The sequence below is a fragment of the Mobula birostris genome, chromosome 6, assembly GCF_030028105.1.
Source record: "Mobula birostris isolate sMobBir1 chromosome 6, sMobBir1.hap1, whole genome shotgun sequence".
NCBI lineage: Eukaryota > Metazoa > Chordata > Chondrichthyes > Myliobatiformes > Myliobatidae > Mobula > Mobula birostris.
In genome coordinates, this window is record NC_092375.1 from 87,496,697 (window position 1) to 87,520,422 (window position 23,726).

Here is a 23,726-nt window from a genome sequence, read left to right on the forward strand (position 1 = left end):
GGTGACAGTTAGACAGTTATAACCTATTCTCCAGACTTTCTCCCATTCATTTAGCCTTTATACTTTTGTAATGTCATGTTATCCTTGTTATGTTTTGTAACTCCATAACATAAACCTAATTGAAAGAAAAACAAGGGAACCAGGGATTCAGCATTCAGTGTTGTTTTCCTTTGTAAGACAGAGGCATCATCATTATTCTCATTAAGATGAAGTCCGTGTGGGCACAATGACTTGATTGGTGATAGATGTCACTCTTGGGCACAATTTGTACTGTAATTCTATTACAATAATATTTTAATTTGAACCGTCTCCTGTTGAATCGACTTTAAAGAAGAAAGGAAAAGACCATTCATACAAGAGGTTTTATATCTTTGTGTATGTGTGTGTTGTGGGGGGTTGGGGGAGCATTGAGTGGATGGGAGGGTGGGAGAGAGGCTTGGTTTGCTCAGTTCGTTGCTACTAAACACTGTGGGCGTGCTAAGTTGGCACCAGAATGAATGCCAACACTTGCCCCCAATACATCTTTGTGTTTGGTGGGAGTTAATGCAAATCACACATTTCACTGTGTGTTTCAATGTACAAGTTATAAATAAACCGAAATTGGATACCTCAACACACTGTTGGAATTTGTATTGATGGCATGCAAATGAAAGGTTTTCATCCACATTATGGGAATTTCCATAAACCAGGTCTCCCAGACTCTGTGGAGTGCCTGCATTTAAATAAAATCAATAGAACGTGAGCAGCTATTCCCCACAACCAGGCCCTGCAGTTGCTCAACCTACACATGAACATCTTGCTTCACCTTGAGCTACCAGTCCATCCTTCTGCAATACATGGGTCAGTCAACTCAGCAAAGAACAAAAGCAGCTGAGTGCTAGGAACCAAGCTTCAAAGTGAGTGGAGAACTAACACAATATTACATTTTCAAATCATAATTATCCTCCCCTCACCATCCATAAGATTTTCTTATTGAAAGTTAAAGTTGGGTGCAATCAGCCTTTAGGTGAAAGAGGAGTAATTGTTCAAGTAAAAAGCAGGCCTTTTCTGAAACTTACATCGATGCATCTGTAAAGTTTCGAAAGACAAACCAGTGTTCTGCGAACTGTAGGGTACCACATGCCATGTAGATCGGCCGGGGAAATAACCGACTGAGGCCGGGGATTCAGGGCTTCTGAGTTACCTGCAGACAGACAGATGGTTTAATGACCCATAGCAAACATCATCACACAATACAAAACAAAACAAAACATCTATCACCACCCTGGTGGCAGAGAGGTGGGAGAGGCAGATACAATAGAGACAGCTCTGGTTTAAGGCCTTTTTTATTACTGACTATAGCAACAAAGGAGCAGATCAAAGAGTCAACAGGGAAACGTAAAGGGTATGTCATACTATCTAACTAATTGAATCACCAACCACTGGTAAATAATTAGCTCCAAGGAGCTGAGTAATGACATCCTGGAGAAAACTGCCCGTCCTCATCAGGAGATCAGTGGCGGCGAGGGTCAGCAACTTTAAATTCCTTTGTGTAATCATTTCAGACAACTTGTCCTGGGCCCAGCATGCAAGTGCAATTACGAGAAAGGCACAGTAGCGCCTCGACTTCCTTAGAAGTTTGTGAAGATTCAGCATGACATCCAAAACTTTGACAAACTTCTACAGATGTATGATGAAGAGTATATTGACTGGCTGCATCACAGCCTAGTATGGAAACACCAGTGCCCTTGAACAGAAAATCCTACAAAATGTAGTGTATACGGACCAGTCCATCACAGGAAAAGCCCTCCCCACCATTACACACATCTACAGGCTGCATAGTCGCAGGAAAGCAACATCCATCATCAGGGACCTTCACCACCCAGCACATGCTCTCTTCTCACTGCTGCCATCAGGAAGATGGTACAGGAGCCTCAGGACCCACACCACCAGGTTCAGGAACCGTTATTACCCTTCAACCATCAGGCTCTTGGACCAAAGAGGATAACTTCACTCGTCCCATCACTGAACTGCTCCCACAACCCATGGACTCACTTTCAAGCACTCTTCATCTCATGTTCTCAATATTTATTGCTTATTTATTTATCATTATTTCTTTTTCCTTCTTTTTTTTATATTTGTTCAGTTTGATGTCTTTTGCACACTGGTTGTCTGCCCTGCTGGTGCAGACTTTCATTGTTTCTTTAATGGTCACTGGATTTATTGAGTATGACTGCAAGAAAATGAAACTCAGGTTGTATACGGTGACATGCACTGCATGCACTTTGATAATAAATTTACTTTGAACTTTGAATTCTTTGAGGTGGTCATTAGTGTAGTGGAGAGGGGCGGGTTGACATGGACTCTGAGAAAGTTTTACTAGGAACAAAGAAACTACATGGGATTGGAAGCAAGTTACTGAGACAAGCTGGGAGATGATGGATAGAACATGTGACACACTGAGTTAATGGGTACAGGCTGTTATAAAAAAAGCAAAGACAAGGTGAATCAGCAGAAGTCTGCCAGGTGGGATTCAGTGAGGGGACAGTGGGAGATTACCTACACGGATTGGAGAAAAATGACTAAAAATATTTTGTTCAGTCCAGCACGACCTGCAAGGGGTTTACTGCATCACTTAGCTACAAATGTTTTGTTTAAACTGGTTTGATACATCAATATTCAATATACAATATTTAAAGCTACATCAGCTTCTGTTAAGTTTCACTGCCATTCTTATGACTGAAGGTCCTAACAAAGAACAAAGGCAGTTTTGCTAATTTTTGGATGTGACTTCCTCCCTCTTCCACCCACTCTGTTGCACAAGTAAAGCACAGCACCTGATTTAATGACATTTTTTGAATCAGGATCTTCGAGCTGAACTTCAGTCAAAGACGAATCAGCTGAGGGCAGTTTCTTCTGTTCATCCTTCAAACTCTGTGCAATTTGCTGCAGAACACAAAGGAATTGCAAACCCAAAGTTAGCACATGTCCAGCAGAGGGGTGTCCAGCCTTTGTGAAAACCACATTTACAATAATTAAGGCAAGACATACATAAAGTGCTGGAGGAACTCAACAGGCCAGGCAGCATCTATGGAAAAAAGTAAACAGTCGATGTTTCGGGCTGAGACCCTTCATCAGGACTGGAAAAAAAGATGAGATGTCCATTCTTGTGTTTTAACAATAATTAGACCCCAAATACAATTCATGAAATGGTTAAACCAATTCTGGATTTTCCTACTTTAAACACTTCACTCTTGGATCCACTATCTGTGCCCCACTCTCTGGAATTCCTTTCATCAACCTCTGTCCCCCTGATTGGTTTTTTAAAATTGGTCTTAAATACATGCATCGTTCACTAAGCTTTTGGTTACGTGTCAATTTTTGCCTAATAACTCTGAAATCACAAACACAAGATAAAATCATAAATATGGTGAGATGCCTCTGTCAAGTGCCTTAGAATGGTGAACAACACTAAATGCAAGTTACTGTTGATAAAAATGCACCAGTGAGAACTAAAGTACAAGGACACTTTGCAAACACTAGGTTTGTAATCCCTAAGTGCAGAAAGATGAAAGGGTTATCTAGGTGAGGTGCTTTAAATTGATCAAAGGATTGGAGTGAACCTAGTAGGTGGGTCCAGAACAAGGATTACCCCAAAATGAGAGTCAAGACCTTTAGCGCCCCAAGTCATTAGGAAAAATATGGGACTGGTGGAGACAGTGCAGAGAGGATTCACCAGGATGTTGCCTGAATTGGAAAATTTTAGTTGTGCAGAAAGACTGGATAGGGTGGGTTTGTTTCCCTGAAATGAAGGAGCTGAAAGTGTAACTTGCTACAAGCATCTCGAGTTAGAGAGACAGAGTGAGGGTTCAAAGTCAAAAGCTTTTTCCCATGGCAGAAGTATCAAACATAAGAGGGTGAGGGTTTAAGATGAGAGGACGGAGTTTAAAGAGAAGCTTTTCTAACATGTTGCCAGAAGAGATGGTGGACTCACATTAAGAGATATCTCTACAGACACGTAAGTAGGCAAGGCATTTTATTTATTTAGAGGTACAGCGCAGAATAGGTCCTTCCAGCCACTCCCAACCGCTCCCATTTAACCATAACCTAATCACAGCACAATTTACAATGACCAATTAACCTGTGCCTTTGGACCATGGGAGTAGACTGAGGGCATGGAGAAAACCCTCGCACTCCATGGGGAGGATGTACAGAGACTCCTTACAGAGGACATCGGGAATGAACTCCGACAACCCCAGCTGTAATAGCATCGCGATAACCGCTACGCTACGTGGCGCATCCATAAAATTAGGCATAGAAGGATACAGTCCCAATGCAGGGAAATAGGATCAGTGTAGATGGGAAAAAGATCGGGATGGAGGTGGTGGGCCAACGAGCCTCTTTCTGTGCTGTACAACTCTTTGCAGTTAGTCAAAAACGAGTGACACAAATGGACTGATAACTACATATGTAATTTTGAGGGCTCCAGCTAAAAGGACAAGAGTTTAGCACAGTGAAAGAGGGAGCTGTTCAAGTGGGGCAGGCTTCACTTTACTCAGGCTGGTACAGCTGGACCAGTGAAGCAGGTCATTAAGTCTGAAGAAAAGACTTTAAATTAAATAGTTATGGCTAAGATGAGAGTAAGTTTAGGAAGTAAGAAAGATAGAAAGCCGCTAGTCCAGGAAAATGAAACAGATGGTGATGCTGAGATTCGTGTAAACCAACTTAGCAACGGATTTCTAGATAAAGCCAGTTCAGCTAAAAGTTGCACAAAGACATTTTATCTGCATACATAAGAGAGACTGCAGATGCTGGAAACCTGGAGCAACACCTACAAACTGCTGGAGGGACTCATCAGATCGAGCACCATTTCCCTCCATAGATGCTGTCTGACCTGCTGAGTTCCTCCAGTGTTGTGTGTGTGTTATAGAATAATATACAGCATCCATAAGATAGATGAATTAGTAACACACATTGTATAATCTAACAGCTATTACAGAAACAAAGCTACAAATTGCCCAAGGTTGGGAATTAAATATTTCAAGATACAACTTTTGCAAGATGTAGGTAAAACAGATCTGATTTTGAAGGGTTAAATAAGCATAGCTGCAAGTCAGAAAAAAAAAGTTGGGAGAATCACGATTCAAAAGAAGTCTGGCAGAATCAGCTTGGATGGAGCTGAGAAACAGTAAGGGCCTAAAATCTTGGAGGAAGCTGTCAGTGGACACACAACTGGTAAGAGTAATGTGCTCATAACGTAAATCAGGAGGTGCATATTTAGCAAAAGCAACATAGTAATCTACACCTTGACTAAGCAAACTAAGATAGCAGTAGAAATTCATATTGCAAAGATCATTTTCTGGGTCTGTATTTTGAGGAACTAAGAGGAGAAGAAGCTTCTTTTGATCTAGTATTGCGTGATGAGAAAGGGTTAGTTTGTGGTCTGGTAGATAAGGGACCTCCGCTGAACAGTGATTGTAATATGATGGTATTTTACATGGAAACCAAAAGTGATCCAGAGCAATCTTAAATCTGGTGAAAACAAAATACAAAGACAGGAGACATGAGTTGGCAATGCTAGTTTGGGAAACTACTTGAAAGAGTATGACATTAAATCAGCAATGGCTAATGTTTAAAGTATTAATATATAGTTCACAAGCATCCCTCTATGATATAAAGAGCTAACAGTGATCCAGCTGCGGCCATCCAGGGGAGTTTAATATACCATGGGATCAAAGGTAAAAGTTTATAAAATTGGCAAAAAACAGCAACTGGTGATTGGGAAAATTTCAGAAAACGTCAGGAGTTATTGAACGAAAAGGAAAATGTGAGTACTGGCCATTGTCCTTCCACACAGTCAATCCTGATGCAGGCTGTTGACATAAAATGTCAACCAGCCCTCTGTCACTATAGATGCTGCCTGACGCACTGAGCTCATTCCTCACAAACTGATTGTAAGAACTTCGACAGAGACCACATGTAACAAAGATCAACAGAAGATATTGTGGTCCCTTACAGATCATGACAGGAACAGTATGTTGGGGAGATAAAACAAATATTTCATAAGATATAGGAGCAGAATTAGGCCATCTGGCCCATCAAGATCCATTTCCCTCTCATCCCCAATCTCCTGCCTTCTCCCCTTATCCCTTCATGCCTGACGAATCAAGAATTATTATCAACCTCTACCTTAAATATGCCCAATAACTTGGCCTCCACAGCCGCCTGTGACAACGAATTCCACACATTCACCACTCCGGCTGAAGAAATTTCTCATCTCATCTCTGTTCTAAAAGGATGCTCCTCTATTCTGAGGACGTACCCTTTGGTCCTAGACTCCCCCACCATAGGAAACATTCTCTCTACTGAGGCTTTTCAACAGCTGGCGGGTTTCATGAGGTCATCCCTCATTCTTCTGAATTTCAGTGAGTAGAGACCCAGAGACTCTGTTTCATCAGAACTCAGAAAACCTTCCTGAAATGGAGGAAGACGACAGGAATACAGTGAGTAGCATTGCACTTAAAGGAAAAGCACTGGAGAAATTAATGAGACTGTAAGCCAATTAACAATGACTGCTTCCTAGCGTTTTGTAAAAAGATGGCCAGGTACATGGCAAATGCAGAGGTTGTTATCTTCTGAAATCCCACAGCTTCCAGGATGGTTCCCACATACTAGAAGGTATCAAATGTAAACCCAATGCCCACAACCTAAGGAAGGAGAAAGAAAAAAAAACAAACTACTCTCAACTAGTCTGACTTCATTGGTAGGGAAATGCTGGAATCTATTATTTCTTGCAAATGGGGGGAAAAAAGCATATTTTTTTCTACCTCCATCATTTCAAGTTTGTCAGGGTATGCCAGGTCACCGGGTGCCGGTTTATAACCCACAATGTCTGTCTGAATGTAGATGTGAGTCCGGTATACTAGTCGCTCCTGTACATCTTCCAGCATCTGCTTTGCCACCGTAGAAAAGGCACCCAGCTGCTCCACTGAAAGAAATGGGAAGCAGGATGGTAAATATTTCAGAAAGAACCTTTGAGTCAAAGGCAGAGTTCAGTCAGTCTGAATCAAATACTAGATTTACTCACATCAATCAGAAGATTTTTCAGAGAACAGTACTGTACAGTACAGGCCCTTTGGCCCATAAAGCTGCGCCGACTGCTCATACTACAAAAATAATCCCATATAGACCTCCATTTTTCTTTAATCCAAGTGCCTGTTCTCAGTCTCTGAAATGTCTCCAATCAACCTACCTCTACACCAGGGGTTCCCAACCTAGGGTCCACGGTTAATGCTAGGGGTCAATGGCGTAAAAAATGTTGGGAGCCCTTACTCTACACCATCCTTGGCAGGGCGTACCATGCAGTCACCATCCACTGTGTAAATCGCCTACCTCTGACAACCCCCCCCCCCCCCCCCAATACTTTCCTTCAATTACCTTAAAATTATTCCCTCTCGCTTCAGCCATTTCTCCTGTGGGGGACAAAGGCAATGGCAATCGACCCGATCATCTCCTACACCTCTATCAAGTCATCTCCCATCTTTCGCTTGAAAGAAAAAAAAGCCTTAATTCGCTCAACTTTTCGTCATTATCCTGGGAAATCTCCTCTGCACCCTCTTTCTGAAGCTTCCACACCTTTCCTACAATGAGGCAATCACTGAACACCATACTCCAAATATAGTCTAACCAGTTTTACAGAGCTGCGACATTACCGAACTCAACCTCCTGACTAATGAAGACCGACAACTCCTTAAGTACCCTATCAACTTGAGAGTCCTGAGGAAGGGTCCCAGCCTGAAATGTCAACAGTTTATTTATATCCACAGATGCTGTCTGATCTGCTGAGTTCCTCCAGCATTTTGTATGTGTATCAACTTGAGCAGCAACTTTGAGTGATTTATGATAGTGGATCCCAAGATCCCCCTTTTGCTCCACACTGCCAAGAATTCTACCATGAACCCTGTCATTTGCCTCCAGGCTCCCTGGTGTATCACTCCACATTTTTCTGGAATGAACTCCATCTGCCAATTCTTGGCCCAACTCTGCATCCCTTCAGTGTCTTGTTGTAACCTATGAGAACCTTCTACATTACCCACACCATCAACCTTCATATCATTTGCAAAATTACTAACCCACCCTTCCACTTCATTATCCAAGTAATTTCTAAAAATCACCAAGAGCAGAGGTCCCAGACAGATTCCTGTGGAACACCACTGGTGACCAACTTCCAGGCAGAAGGTGTTCCACCTTTTATCACCTTCTGCCTTCTGTGGGATAGCCAATTATGAACCAACACAGCTAACTTTCCCTGGATCTCATGCCTCCTGACTTTCTGTATGAGCTGACCATAGGGAACCTCGCCCAATGCCTTACTAAAACCCAAGTACTTAACTTTTGCCATCCTCCCATCTTCTGTACTTCTGTGGCCAGTGAGAATGCAAAGATCATTGCCAAAGGCACAGCAATCTCCTCCCTTTCTTCCCATAGTAACCTAGGGTACATCACTTCCAGCCCCAGAGTTATCCATCCTAATATTTTCCAAAGGTTCCAGCATATCAGCCTGTCTTATGTTGTCCTCACATTCGTCAAGGTCCCTCTCACTGGTGGAGACTAAAGCAAACTATTCATTAAGGTCCTCCTCTATCTCCTCCAACTCCAGATACGTTTCCACTTTTATCCTGATTCGTTCTATCCTAAAATCTAGATATCCTCCTAATCTTCACTTAGGTGAAGAATGCCTTGGGGTTTTCCTTCATCCTACTCACCAAGGCCTTCTCATGTCCCCTTCTAGCTCTCCTAAGTCCCTTCTTAAGCTCTTTCCTTGCTGCCTAATAACTCTCCAGAGCCCTATTTGAGCCTTGCTTCCTAAACCACAAATATGCTTCCTCCTTCGTCTTGACTAGATATTTGACATCTCTTGTCAACCACCGTTCCCTCACCCTACCATCCCTACCACCTGTCTCAATGGGACAAACCTATCCCAAACCTTTAGGGAGCAAGTGCTCCCTAAAGATCTCCATTGTGCATTTTCCTGAATACATCAGTTCCCAATTTACATCCCAAGTTCTTGCCAATTCCAAACATAATTCATCCTTACCTATTTAAATAGCTTTCCATAACATGTCCTCTCACTGTCTAAGGCTGTGTATAGTAAAGATCAAAGAGTTGCGGTCCCCATCTCCAAAATGCTCACCCATCCAAAAATCCAAATAAACCAGACCAGGTTTACTGCCTAGATCCAGTATGCCTCTCCTCGAGTCAGCCTTTCTACATATTACATCAGGAATCCTTCCTGGATACATCTAACTAATTCTGCCCCATCTAAACTTTTTGCAATTAGGTGTCAATCAATACTAGGAAGTTGAAGTCACTCATAACAAAAACCCTGCTATTTTGGCATCTTTCCCAAATCTGCTCCTCAGTATCGCTGTTGCTATTGGGGGCTCTGTAGAATACTCTCAATAGAGTGATTGCTCTCTTCCTGACTTTGACTTTTGCCCACAATGACAGTAGATAATCTCTCCACAATGTCCTTCCTTCCTGGAGCTGTTATACTATTCCTGACTAGCAATGTCACTTCCAAACTTTTTGCTTCCTTTCCTGTCCCTTTTGAAACATCTAAATCCATTCCTGCCCTTGTGACATCTACATCTCTGTAGTGGCACATCGTAGTTCCATGTACTGATCCATACTCTAAGCTCCTCACCCTTGATCTGATACTCTTACATTAAAATAGACACATTTCAACCCATTCAACTGAGTGCAATTATGCCCTTTCCACTATCTATCCTTCCTCAGTCTTTCAGCATAGTATATCTACTTTTACACCAACTGTACCATCCTCTGATCTACTACTCTGGCTCCCGCTCCCGCTACCAACCTAGTTTAAACCCTCACCAACAGCTCTGGCAAATGTGCCAGTAAGGACATTGGCCCGTCCCGTTTGTACAGGTCATGCCTTCCCTGGAAGAGATCCCGATGATCCACAAGTCAGAAACCCTGCCCCCTGCATCAATTCCTCAGCCACACATTCACCTGCCATATCATCCCATTCTCATCTTCATTGGCGTGTTGCAGAGACAACAACCCATAGATCCTGCTTTTCGGCTTCATACTCAGCTCCCTATATTCGCTCTTCAGGATCTTGTCCCTTTTCCTACATACGGCGTTAGTACCAATATGTACTATGACTTCTGGCTGCTCACCCTCCCCTTAAAAATTCTGTGGACCTGATCTGAGATATCCCTGACCCTGGTAACTGGGAGGCAACATACCATCCGGGAGTCTCTTTCACATCACGTTATTGATTTAAAAAGAGCATATATACAAACAAGAGGAAAATTATCTCAAATATATATCAATAACAATACAAACAGTAAGTGAAATAGACTTATCAAAATCATACATAGTATTAAGCTAATATGTAGTATATAATAAAAAGGAAGACAGCTAATTCTCCTCTTATCAATTCATAGAGAGCAAAAAGACTTTAAATTTTTAAAATGAGAAGAAAAAAAACCCACTACACTATATGAGAAAAGGAAAAAAAAGATACTGGGCAGTCCATTCTGAGGATACAACCAAAAAAAAAGAAAGACTTTCTGATCAAATCTAAAACTTCGAAAAAGAAATAATTGGAACAGTAATAAATCAAATCAAATGAAAATATTGAACAAAAGGTCGCCAGATTTGCTCAAATTTAAAGAATGTTATCAGCTTTTCATTCTCCTGAATGATCCAGAGGTGATCCAGCTCCTCAATAAGATCTGAAAGCAGCAGCACCCAGATGCACTTCTACCAGATATAGCAGGTCTCCCAGATCTGCCACATCTTGCAAGAGGAACACACTACTTCCTGGGATCCATTCTCACTACTCTAGCTAGGAACTAATAAAGAAACAGAAACTTGACAGGACCCTCAGCCTAACCTCTGTCTGTCCTCACTGAAGCCTCAGTTCCCCACTCTTAACTGGCCACTCACACTATGGCCCTCTCACAATGGCCACACTCTGCTTCTCTTTATTGGCCCTCAACCTAAACAATCTCAATCTCCTCAGAAAGTCCCACTTGCTTTTTACATTTGGTGCTACTCACTGAAAGCAAATTTGACCTAATTATTTTGCTTGCATGATTTCTGGTCTCAAGAGCTTAGTAAGCAGATAAGTTTGTGGGAATTTTCAGACAGTTCCATAAACTCTACGTACCGTTGTTCTGCACGTGGTCCTCCAGCATCTCATTTTTTAAGATTCCACACAGCTCTGACAAAGTCTCCAGGTGGTTGACGTGGATAATGAGTGGTCGAAACACATCATACCATGAGACGCACAGCCTCTCCAACAGCTCACTACAAAGACAGAAAGGCAAGAGAACCATGTTAAAACATTCTCAAGCCTTTCCAAGTCAAAAGTGCACAAGTTTGAACGTAACAGCGTTGCATGGAGCTGAGGTGAGTGGAGTCGGCCGCTCCCACGAAGCAGCAAGGTGGGCCTTACTCAGTGATGAACTCTGTCACTTCAGATGGAGCTCCCCAGTGCAGGCTGGGCCCTCACAACATCACCCTGAGCCCTGCATGCCAAGAGGAGCTCAGACAATAAGCTGCAAAAACACCTTGGTAAAACAGAGCACTCGCTTGATTTTGGAAGGAAGAAAAAAAAACACAGGAACTTAAAACAAAAAGAATATAAGAGATATACAAGTCCTGATGAAGGGTCGTGGCCCAAAAACTTTGACTCTTTATTCCTTTCCATAGATGCTGGCTGATGTACTGAGTTGCTCCAGCATTTGGTATGTGTTACTCTGGTTTCCAGAATCTGCACAATCTTTTGCGTTTTAAAAAGGGAATTAAGTTTTTTTTTGTCTCCCATACAGCGAGTTTGTTATGATCCCAGTTGAGAGGGTGTTGGCTGAAAGCAGATTACAAAACATCTTTCAAAAGGGAAGCAGACAAATGCAAGAAATGCAAACCATTCACAAACAAGAGAAAATCTGCAGATGTTGGAAATCCAGGCAACACATACAAGATGCTGGATGAATTCCGCAGGCCAGGCAGCATCTATGGAGAAGAGTACAGTTGACACTTCCAGCCGAAACCCTTCAGTGAGTCTTGGCCCGAAACATCGACTGTACTCTTTTCAAAGGGTCTTGGCCCGAAACATCCACTGCACTCTTTTCCACAGATGCTGCCTGGCCTGCTGAGTTCCTCCAGCATCTTGTGTGTGTTGCAAGAAATGTAGAGATGCGCAGGGTTCAAGAGAAAGAGAAGGCACTCATACTCAACGATTCAGGAACAGCTTCTTCACTTCTATCATCAGATCTCTGAACAGTCCGCGAACATTGCCTTGTTTTTCTGCACTACTCACTCACTTTCATAATCCATAGTTCTATGTTTCTGCTCTGTACTGCTGCCGCTAAACAATAACTATCTCATATGAATCAGAGATAATAAATCTAAATTCTGATTCTGAAGGTAGAGAGGGGAGGGGAGGGGAGGGAGGGAACGTCGACTCAGACCGTGAGAGCCCTGCGTCGGGCATTTTCATGCCTTACAAGGCACAGATTGGAAGTCTGTATGGGGCATCACTCCTGAAGGTAAATGGGTCTAAATGGCTGATTAGACTCCTTCGTCAGCACAAGGCGAGCAGTATCCTTCATCAGCACTGTGAGGCCCTGCAGCGTAAACTTGTGTCTGATAGCCTCGATACAATAACTACATGGCCTCTTAGAGCACTGTGTAAATCAGGAGTGGTGACAAAACAGGCCTGAGAATGCAGATCAATCAAAACTCCAACAGATTACAAAATTACTTATAGTTATATAAGGAAGCTGTGAGTCAACTCTGCCGAAGGGTCTCGGCTTGAAACATCGACTGTACTTTTTTCAATAGATGCTGCCGGGCCTTGAAAAACTGGTCAATTACATCTTGTCTAACAACTGTGCCCAACTCGTTAATATGGTAATCATACTTCTGCAAGGTGTAAACAGCAGACTGACGTTGTGTGAAGATGTTACATTACCTGAAAGAGGCAGTAATTTTTAAACTGTTAACAAGGTTCAAGGGATTTATTTAGCAATTCAAAATAGTTGACTTGCATTTAATAAATAATGAGCAGTGCCTTTGTAAATGGGAATTATGGTAAAATTGGTTGTGAAGAATATCTGCAGGAGGTGTAAATGGTGGACATTACCATCAGATCACGTCCTGGGAACTCTTCACTAATTTGGCTTGCTTCTCACTCTATTTTTAGTTCCCTCTTGCTCTCCCCAATCCCCTTTTTGCACTTCCAACTCATTTCTAATCTTTTCTCCTACTGCTGTGCCTGCATTTGCTGATAGTCAGCATCTGACATCACATTTCCAGGTGTAATACTATAATCCAAACTGCTGCATATCCAAACATATTTTCATAATATCACAGTGTCATTTCAGATTCTAATTCACTTTGAATCTGCCTTGCTGCATTGTGAAGCTTTTCCTTTACTCATTATTCAAAGGTGGATCTCTGCTGCATGCTGTGGATGTTTCTCTTGCAGGAATTAAAAGTTGTGGAAATAAAAAATAATGTGCAGACAATGGAAATCTGAAATAAAATTAAACAGGGATTGTTCAAAGCACTCAGCAGGTCAGAAGGCATCAGTGAAAAGACAGAGAGAGTTCATGTTTTAGGTTAACAAAACGTCCCCAAGCTTTAATGTTCCTTATGTTTCCCTCCCCACAGATGCCGTTTGATCTGCTGAATGCTTCCAGCATTTTCTGTTTTTAATTAAAAGTTATAACTAATTTGCTTTGTTGATTAGATCTACTCTAGAATCAGATGTCAAAATTCAAGTTCAGAACAGAAAGAGGGGCAGGTAAGACTGAGGAGCTGCTTCACCTTTTACCTATCTTCTACTCAGTTTTATTTTGCAAAAGTTTCAGATGTTGGTTTTTTTGTTTTCTCCCACTATTTAATGGCTCACATCAGAATCGGTTTAATATACCAGCATGTCGTGTCATGAAAACTTAACGGCAGCAGTATAATGCCAAGTGAAAATATAGGGAAAAATAAATAAGTAAATCAATTGCAGTAAGTATATATGTAAATTAAATAGCTGAATTAAAAATAGTGCAAAAACAGAAATGATTTATTTTTTAAATCATGGGCTCAATGTCCATTTAGGAAATGGATGGCAGAGTGAAGAAGCTGTTCCTGAATGGCTGAATGTGTGCCTTTTGGCTTCTGTACTCCTTCCTAATGGCAGCAATGAGAAGAGGGCATGTCCTGGATGATGGGGGTCCGTAATATTTCACACTGCCTTTCTGAGGCATCGCCCCTGGAAGATGTCTTTGATACTATGGAGGCTAGTGCTTAGCTTCTTTCAGTCCTGTGCAGTAGCACCAACCCACCCCCACCATACCAGACAGAGATGCAACCTCCATGATACATCGGTAGAAGCACACTTCTGATCCCTCTATGAGGCTTGGCTCATGTTCCCTTGTCCTCCCCTTTCTTAAGTCCACAATCAGCTCATTGCTCTTACTGAGGTTGGTTGGTTGGTGCTGCAACACCATTCAACTAGTTGACCATAAGATATAGGAGCAGAACCAGGCCATTTGGCCCATCGAGTCTGCTTCGCCATTTCATCATGGCTGATCCATTTTTCTCCTCAACCCCAATCTCCTGCCTTCTCCCCGTATCCTTTCATGCCCTGATGAATCAAGAATCTAGAGGCAGTGTTTAAAACCTTTTCTCTCTCTCATCCTTTGCAAGATGATGGAACTGAGGCACCCATGGCCAGAATCAATGAATCACAGCCTGAAGATGTATGACTCTTTCAAAGATATGTTATATACATTTGTGAATGAGCAGTCCCTTATTTTCTGGTTACTTATACTGCATGTACCCCCACCCATATGCCAGAGCAGATCTAGCACTGAAGAACTACCAAAATAAAACAGCAGTTTGTTGAAGCAAAATTAAGAGCCTGGATAGCAATTCCTCTGTCAATTAATTCTTTAAAGCTACTTGGTATGGCTCATAAGCGAGAATGTGAAATGTTAGATGTCAATAAGCAAGCAACAAAGAGATATTAAGACCTCAAGGAAAACTTACTCTAGTTTGGATGTTGGCTTTGTAAAAAATTCATTATATAGCCGATGTTCATCCTGACAAACGTGAACCAGAAAAGCACACCCACTGCGAACCTGGAAGGAAATGCAAAAATTATCACTTGTTTAAAGTACCAATGTTATTAACAATATTAAAAAATGAAAATTTAATACAGATCTAGTTTTAACACTGCAAATAATATCAATTCCAGTGCTTTGCTTTTGATTATCACTCTTTCAAACGTCTGGGATATTTTTCCACATTTACTATATTGAGTTAAAGTGGAAATACCAAATACTAAAATGGCAAACTCATCTATCTGGTCTTTAATTTCAACCAGTTTTCCTCTTTAACCACAAAACAATCAATGTGATTGGTTTAGACCAGGGGTTCCCAACTTTTTTTTATACCATGGATCAATACCATTCAGCAAGGTGTCTGTGGACCCCAGCTTAGACCAACAGATCATTTTTAAATAACAGGACATGCTGGACATAGTCAGCAGGTCATATAACATCTCCGGAGGGGGAAACAGGGTGAATACTTCAGACGGTTTTAGATTGGACACAGAATTTCCTTTAAATGACTCAGAAGGAAACAAAGACTAGCTGCCAAACATTGCATTACAGAAGTCAGCAAAAACGTCTGGACATCAGTAACATCAAACATGCATGGGATTATAAGCATCCTTAAAAAACTGAATGAAAGAAGAAGAGAGAATGTTGGAGGCACTCAGCAGGCCTGGGGCCTATTCCTGATAACTTGACTGACAAATGAAAAAGAGTTGATAATTTTCCCGATTTCCACACAAAGTTTTTCAAATGTCCAACAGATGCTGCCTGATTGTAGCATATTTCCAGCAGTTTGACTCAAGTTGGTAATTGCTTGGTTAATAAGAGGGTAGGGTCACAAAGTTTGAAAGTTAACCAGCAGAAGGTAACACATTGTGTTCCTAGGAATGTGAACTCTGTCTTCAAGCTTTTCACCATATATGAATTAAATGACAGCATTGCATAACCAAGTTAAAACACAGTATTAAATTGGGAGGATCAACAGGCTATATTGATGGGAGCTAGAAGCTAATATAGAAAGTTGATCAATTGTGAGTGCTGAACTAGGATTAAGAGTTCAATGTGAAGAAGAGTGAGCTTCCACTTTGTGTAGAAAGACAAATATTTTATTAATGACAAAAGATTCAAAGGTGAAGAGCAGTAAAGGAAAGTGGGCTAAAAGAACAATTATTGCAATTCCTAAAATCACAAAAGACAAAATAAAAATCTGAAAGTTTGATAGGATTTGGAATAAAAAGAAGTAAGGGAGTATTGATTTAATTGTAAAAGCATTATTCTGACCCACCATGAGAAATGCTTTAGGGAAGCAGCTCAATAGGGATTGATTGGTCATCTAAATGCACTAGAATGACAGCTGTATTTGAGGAATTAAATTTGGTGGGTAGTCTGTATAAACTTCCACCTCTTTAGAACATTAAAGGACGAGTGACAATTGTGATACAGAAGAAAAGAATTGATTCTGATGAGGAAATCCAGAACAGGTGGAAACACCCATAAAGTTGGAACTCAAAGCTCGGGGGTGGCAACCAGAAGAAACAGTGGAGGTTGGAAACCTGAAATAAAAACAGAAAACACTGGAAATGATCAGCAAGTCAGGCAGCATCTGTAGAGAAGGAAAAAGACCTAACTTTTCAGACTTAACAGTCATCAGCATGACAACAAAACCAGCCTTCTAGCTTATTGATGCAATTCATACCAGAGCACAGTGATCCTTGTTATTTTGGCTGGTCAGGTCAGCAATAGTGGTGGCAATGCTTGGACCCAGCAGGAATCCCCTCTGATCGAGGTAACACTGATGGACCTCACTCAGTAGTTGCTGATACCTGATGAAAGAGTTTTTAAATTTAAATTTTATATTTACCAGTTGCAAATATCCACAACAAAAAAAGTTTGGCTTGCAGATGTACGCCATTGTGCCTTTACTTTTCAATATTATTGAAGAGTCCTTTTTGGGATAACAATGTGCACCAAGCATGTTTATCCTTGATCTCATTAGCATCACCTGTTGGAAAGCATGTCCTACTGGAGTGGTCAGCTCCAAGTGAACACGCCTCCAGCCAATGAGCCATTATTGGTGCAGTAGCTGTGGCTCTGCACCTGATCAATGACAAAATAGAGCAGAAATGTGGAACAGAGATGGATTCAAGCACATTGTAGAGCATGGGGTCAAAAGAAGACTGGGGAAGAAAAAGGAATCAACAGAGAAAGAGGACATGAATGTGAGGGGAATGGAGAGGACATCAAAGAGTTGCAGTTGAATTGGGTTTTCCATCACACAGCCTGCTTGATGGTTCTTCACATTTTTTGTGTGAACATTGTCATTTCTATTCATCTTCAAAACTGAGGGGTGGTGGGAGCATTAACAGTTAAGAAATTTGCTTGAAAGGAAACATGAGGGAAAACTGTAACAGCTCAGCACAGCTACCTCAATGCACAATGAATTGATCTGTATGGATGGCTGAATGCAGCACATGCGACAATAATAAATCAATTTATTGATTTAAATTAGCCAAGTTAATTACCTTTCTGCCCTAATTTCCAAAAATAATTGGTGATAACAATTTTAAAAATTAGATTCAGGTAGATCAGTAATCAAAAAACTTTTTGAAGAATCTCAGTTCATTGCTATTTTATAATGTAATTCATGCTCCACAATTTCCTTTAAGTTTAACATCATAATTAATAACCATGAGCTGTCATCTACGGATAAGTTTGAAATCTTATTTAATTTTTCACTTTTTCATTTAATTAGAATAACACATAAAATTGAGTCACTTAAAATCAAAATTCTGGGACAATTTATAAGATTCAACAAGGTTCCAATAAAATTCAAGTTCTTACATAAAGATTAAGTGGACAATTTTCATGAATGGCCAATGTTTTAATCTCCTTATTTAAGGGTCAAGTAATGTTTTACCTGACCACATTAAATGATAACAAGAATACAATGAGTTACAAGGCTCACCATTAATCGAACATACTTACTCAGGGCTCTTGTCAGTTCTTTGCTCAATCTGTTCAATCAGAGACTGGAAAAAGACAACATATTGACTTGCTCTTATAAACAGCAAAAAGTATCAGCAAAAAAAGTAACCTGAAGAGTCTCAGAACGTGCACTAATTCTTGCATTATCAGAAGCTCATCTTGGAATTTCCCAAATGAGTAATGTTGCCCAACCAACAACTTTCGGATTCCCATTTGCTCATAGATGGGGATCATGTACCAGGGTGCCCAGTTTGCTCCTATGATTGTTGTATTCTATTCTTTGCTTTGCAATCCTTGGTTTTCGACTTCTGGTTCTTCTTTCCCCTTATCAGTGTGTAGCCCTCACAAATCACTTGCTGACAATTTTCTCAATTCCTTCAAATTCTTCTCCTTATTGAATATGTCTAAAACTCAATCTCTAAAAGCAGCTCTAACATCCCTGTGGTTTGAAGAGGAGCCTAAACTACAGGGCCTCGAGAGTAAGGTCAAACAAAATGCTATCTTGCGCCCCTTGTTCATTTGTAACTAAGTTGCTGGTTGTTGATTGGTATCTTTCACTACAAATTCTAATGAATTTGTTACCATGTGCTGGTTAAGTTTTACCAGGCCATGATCAACACCATACAATTACAATGTTCAGTTTTCCCCAGACAAGTTGAATCATAATTCTCACAGCACGATTCTTACCCGTACTTTAGGCGCTGCAGATCTGAATTTCACATAAAACAATGTAAAGGCATTATCAGTGTTCGATATAACCGTGGGATCCTATCAGAAGAAACAATAAATGTTTTAAAAGTTTCATTAAAATATATTACGTACACGTGTCACATGTACATTAAAACATTGAAACATGCAGTGAAGTGTGTCGCCTGTGTCAACGACCAACACAGTCAGGGGATACGATGACAGCAGCCCGCAAGTGTCACTATGCTCCTGATGCCAACATAGCATGCCCACAACCTACTAATCCTTTCTAACCCTTATGTCTTTGGAATGTGGGAGGAAGCCAGAGCACTCTAGGAAATTCATAAAATCATAATTTCCCACCCAAAGTTTAAACCTATCTGAACCTACCACACTATGCCTCCAACCATCATTTCAAGTGAACATAAAGCAATATTTGTGAGGAATAGGGAGTAATCCCTTGGCGTCTGGCCAGAGGCCACCCTCAATTAATATAATGCATACTCTCTGTTCACTATCACATTGCTGTTCATAGGAGCTTACTGTCTGTAACTATATTACACTTCCCATAATACGTTATTAATACTTTGAAAGTACTTCATTAGGTATAACGGATTTTGTGCAGATGTTGACCTATGTAAGCCCTATGAGTATTTTCTCTCTTTGAACTTGTATCAGTATTTGATGTACATATTGTTTTCAAAATATAAAAGCATTGTGCACACTGGCACTTAAACCAGATGTGATGTGTGCTCTGGCTAATGTGCTTTTCCATTAGTCAAGGGAATCAAAGCCAAGCGCAGACCTTTGAGGGGTGAGAGAAATTGGATCGAGGCAACACACCAAATTCTGATTCTGAAGCCATGCATCCGACTCACTTTTAAATTTCTATTCCAAAATCTTTATTCATTTATCATGAAAAATATCAGCGAGTTTGCTACCAAGCAATCAAGTGGTATTGCACGACTGGATATTTTCCGTGCTACCCAGGATTACCTTTCCAAGTCTGTGGGTACAATGGCTAGGATCAAGCTACTGAACCAGCATCCAGAGTCCTAGACCACAGACCAAGAGACAAGTTCAAATCCCACCACAGCAGCTGGAGAACTTAGTCACATAAATCAATAAAAATCTACACTGAAAACTAGACCTGACTCCTCTGGGTTGTCTTAAAAACTAATCTGGGTCACTAATGTCCTTCAGAGAAGGAAATCTGCCATACCTGGTTCAGCAGACTATGTAACTGACATGGTGCCATGTTAATTAGGGATAATTAGGAATGGTCAATAAATAGTGGCACTGTTAATGATGTTATAAAAATACACTTGTTTATTCATTGCTTCTGCCCTGCCATTCTGCATCATATTCAGCTGACATTCATTCTTCAATCAACATCATTACAAGCTGAATATTTGGTCAATTTTCTTGTTGGTATGACCTTGTTGAAAACAAAATACTTTTCATTCTGTTATGGTTGCTGGATTTATCGAGTATGCCCACAGCAAAATGAATCTCAGGGTTGTGTATGGTGACATATACTAATGTACTTTGGTAATAAATTTACTTTGAACTTTGATTAAAAGAATAATCCACATCACAAGACGGGAATAGTTTTTGGAACAGGAGTCTGGATTAAACACTTTGGCATAGGTGTGAGCTATAGTGGGTAGATTGCTGAAGTTGGTGGTCTCTTGTGCAGCACTCCTGATCAAGGGAAAAGAGGAGAGGGGATGACAAATTGCACTGGTTTTATATCTCTACGTGATAAAGTAGATACAGTTTTCTTTAAGAATGAGCTGAAAGCTTGTTCCAACAAACTAGCTAATTGAAAAGCAAGCTGAGGCAAATAATATTGCAACAGATGTCTCAATACAGTGTTTTAAAATAAAAATGTCAAAGTACAGCTTACTTTTTTTGTTAGTTGAGTGGAGAGGTTCTGAAGTGTATTCACAGTATAAGTCTTCATAAGATGCATGGCTTTGGATAGGCATTGCTTAAACTTTGCTAAATAAACAGGATAGTCTCTAAAACTGGGCTGTAAATAGAAAGTGTCTGTTAACGTCATCAAACAATCATGCATAAAAAGATTGTTTGCAAAAATGTACATGGCCTTCATGTTACATTACACAAACAGGAATCTGGCAATCTCACCACCCCGTGCTCCCCCCCCCCCCGCCCAAATAGTGCGAGGTAAAGCAGACTGGAAAGCATCTCACAGACCTATACACCACTGCCAATGTCAATATGTCCAGTACAACCGCGGGTGTCAGTAGATGCCAACACAGCCTTGGCACCAACCCTAGATCCAAACAGACTCCAGTTTATCACCCAAACTAACAACAAAACCCTGAGCCATCGTGCAGATCATACAGCCCACCCTTAATTTGAAGCTCACAGCACCAAGAGTATAACTGAAATGCTTGTGAAGTGATGGTGTTAAAATAAAAACGGAAATAAAAATGTACAAATATTATGAATCAATGAATAGGAGTATAGCTTGGGTAACAACAGTGACTTACATGTGATGATACATAGGTTATACAGTCATCCAGCTTGGCAAGAGTTGGTATAAATCCTTCACTGTTCACAGATAATGTGGGTGAATTCAGTTTCTAGGATGAGAACAACATTACTGTCAGTTTAATTCTACTTTAAGCTAAATTCCATTTATTTCCGACTGACAGAACTGAAATGGTTTACCTTCCATCTTTGCAACTTGCCAGATACACAGCAGATACTGAGCTAGGTGCTCTCTGACAAATTGCTGGTGTTGAATATTTATGCAAGTCTCTGATGTTTCTCAAAATGATTAATAAATTCAACTTTAATGGGAAATAAATGTGATTCATCCAGCAACGTTTCTCTTGAAATGCTGTTCATGAAATTTTTGACAGATTTTTGTTAAGTAAATCTTTCTTAATTAATTGAATTGAGGGCTGTCATTTGGCCCATTAGGACAAAGCTAGCTCCCAAAAGCACTACTCCATTAGTCTCATTCCTTCCTCCTGACTCCCCTTCATATCCCCACTCTCTTAAATTCTTAGCCACTTATCTCCACCAAAGAGTTACTTACAGTAGCCAATCACTTAATAGCACAGCTCTGGGGAATGTTAGACCTGGCAGAAACCTAGGCAGGCACAAGGAGATTATGTAAACTCCACATGGACACCAACTGCCCACATCCCCACCACTCAGGCCGTGCTTTCTTCTCTCTGCTTGTAATTGCAGATAGAAGGTACAATTACCTCAGGACTTGTACCACCAGATTCAAGAACCGTTACTGCCTCTTCAACCATTAGGCTCTTGAATAACAGGGGATAACCTCACTCACTTGCCACGTTATTGAGATGTTTCCATAACCAATTATCTCACTTTAAGGACTCTTTATCTTGTTATTTCATGTTCTCATTATTTCTTGCTATTTATTTATATTTGCATTTGCAGAGTTGCTGTCTTCTGCACTCTGGTTGATCTTCCTTAGTTACTATTCTATAGATTTGCTCTGAGTATGCCCACAGGAAAATGAATCTCAGAGTTGTAAACGGCAACATATATGTGCTTTGATAACAAAGTTTACTTTGAAATTTGAACCTGGGTGACCTGGACAATCTAACAGTATTAAAGAATATACTGCAAAGGACCAAAACATGAGCTAAGACGCAGATCAGGTTTATTCTAATAGAACAGACCAGATGAAAGAGTGGCTGGAGAATTGGTGTAGGAGGGAGGGCTAAGATTCCTGGTACATAGCTTCTACGGAACATGGGACCTGTACAAGGTGGGTCAGTTTGGACCCAGGCAGGACCAGAACTGACAAACCCATAGGGCGTTTCTTACTTTTTCTGGGATAGGTTTAAACTAGGAAGGTAAGGGGTTGGGAATCTGAGCAGGCTAGCTGATGAGGATAAAATTGAAATGAATTATAAATAAAAGGTACAAGTGAAAGGCGTAGAAATCAAGGGAAGAAACAAAGAGGCCACAGAACAAAGTAATCCAAGATAACTAAGGACGCCAGAAGGATTATTCCAAATGCATGTGTCCAAATGAGCAGAGTATTCACAGCAAGGTAGATGAATTAACCGCATAAAATTTAATTGCAATTGTGGAATGAAGGTCACAGGGTAAGCACAAAGTGGGAAATGAGCATATAGATGTATTCAATATTTAGTTAAGACTGGGACAAAGGAAAAGGAAATGGAGTGGAGCTGCTAGTAAACAGGAAATCGATGTAATATTAAGTAATGTTAGCTCAGAGAATTCTGACATGCTATCTTTTTGGGTGGAGCCAAGAAAATAGAAAACCTTGGTGGGGTTTGTGCACAGGCTCCCTGTGGACGCAGGGGACGGAATTAAATAGGATAAGAGGTGATTTTAGTCTACAAGTCATTTCTGCAAAATAAGAGAATAAGCTATTTTAGACTTGTCATTGAGAAAGGATTAATTAAACAATCTGGTTCATTGGGATTCCTCAGGGAACAGTAACTATTCTATTAAAATGGAAGAGTGAGAGAGGTGACTCTGAGATGAAAGGCCAGAATCTAAATAAGGAAAACCCCGAAGGCATGCGGCTCAAGTTGGCTATAGTAGATAGGGGACTGTTACTCAAAGGATTGACTGTAGACAGGAAAGAGCAAAGATTTTAAGGGCATGGATGAATTATAAAAATAGTTCATAATTGTCTCGAGCAAATACAAAACAGGAATCATGGCTCAATTATGACTTACAAAACAAATCAGGAATAGTATAGTTCAAGGAAGGAAAACATAAAATAGGTCAGAAAAAGCAGCAGAGTTGAGAAATGGGAGCAATTCAGAATTCAGCAGAGGACAAAGGGATTGAACTTAAAGGGAAAAATAGGGTGGAAGTTTGCAGACAACTTAAAAACTGATGTAAAAGCTTCTACAGATACGACTGGCTGGC

At 40.6% G+C, this 23,726-nt stretch overlaps 1 protein-coding gene across 2 annotated transcripts in view; it reads right to left on the bottom strand.

Annotated features, from left to right (window-relative positions):
* cog3 (component of oligomeric golgi complex 3) overlaps positions 1 to 23,726 on the bottom strand; it is an 84,769-nt gene that overhangs the window by 27,556 nt on the left and 33,487 nt on the right. For both annotated transcript variants that reach the window (XM_072260804.1, XM_072260805.1), the window contains exons 6-15: positions 21,326 to 21,418; positions 20,716 to 20,841; positions 18,807 to 18,887; positions 18,120 to 18,163; positions 16,831 to 16,957; positions 15,067 to 15,158; positions 11,183 to 11,322; positions 6,807 to 6,967; positions 2,817 to 2,925; positions 1,059 to 1,183 (exon numbers count right to left, since the gene is read on the bottom strand). In XM_072260804.1, coding sequence (XP_072116905.1) covers positions 1,059 to 1,183; positions 2,817 to 2,925; positions 6,807 to 6,967; positions 11,183 to 11,322; positions 15,067 to 15,158; positions 16,831 to 16,957; positions 18,120 to 18,163; positions 18,807 to 18,887; positions 20,716 to 20,841; positions 21,326 to 21,418 — 1,098 coding nt within the window. The remainder of the gene's footprint in view (positions 1 to 1,058; positions 1,184 to 2,816; positions 2,926 to 6,806; positions 6,968 to 11,182; positions 11,323 to 15,066; positions 15,159 to 16,830; positions 16,958 to 18,119; positions 18,164 to 18,806; positions 18,888 to 20,715; positions 20,842 to 21,325; positions 21,419 to 23,726) is intronic.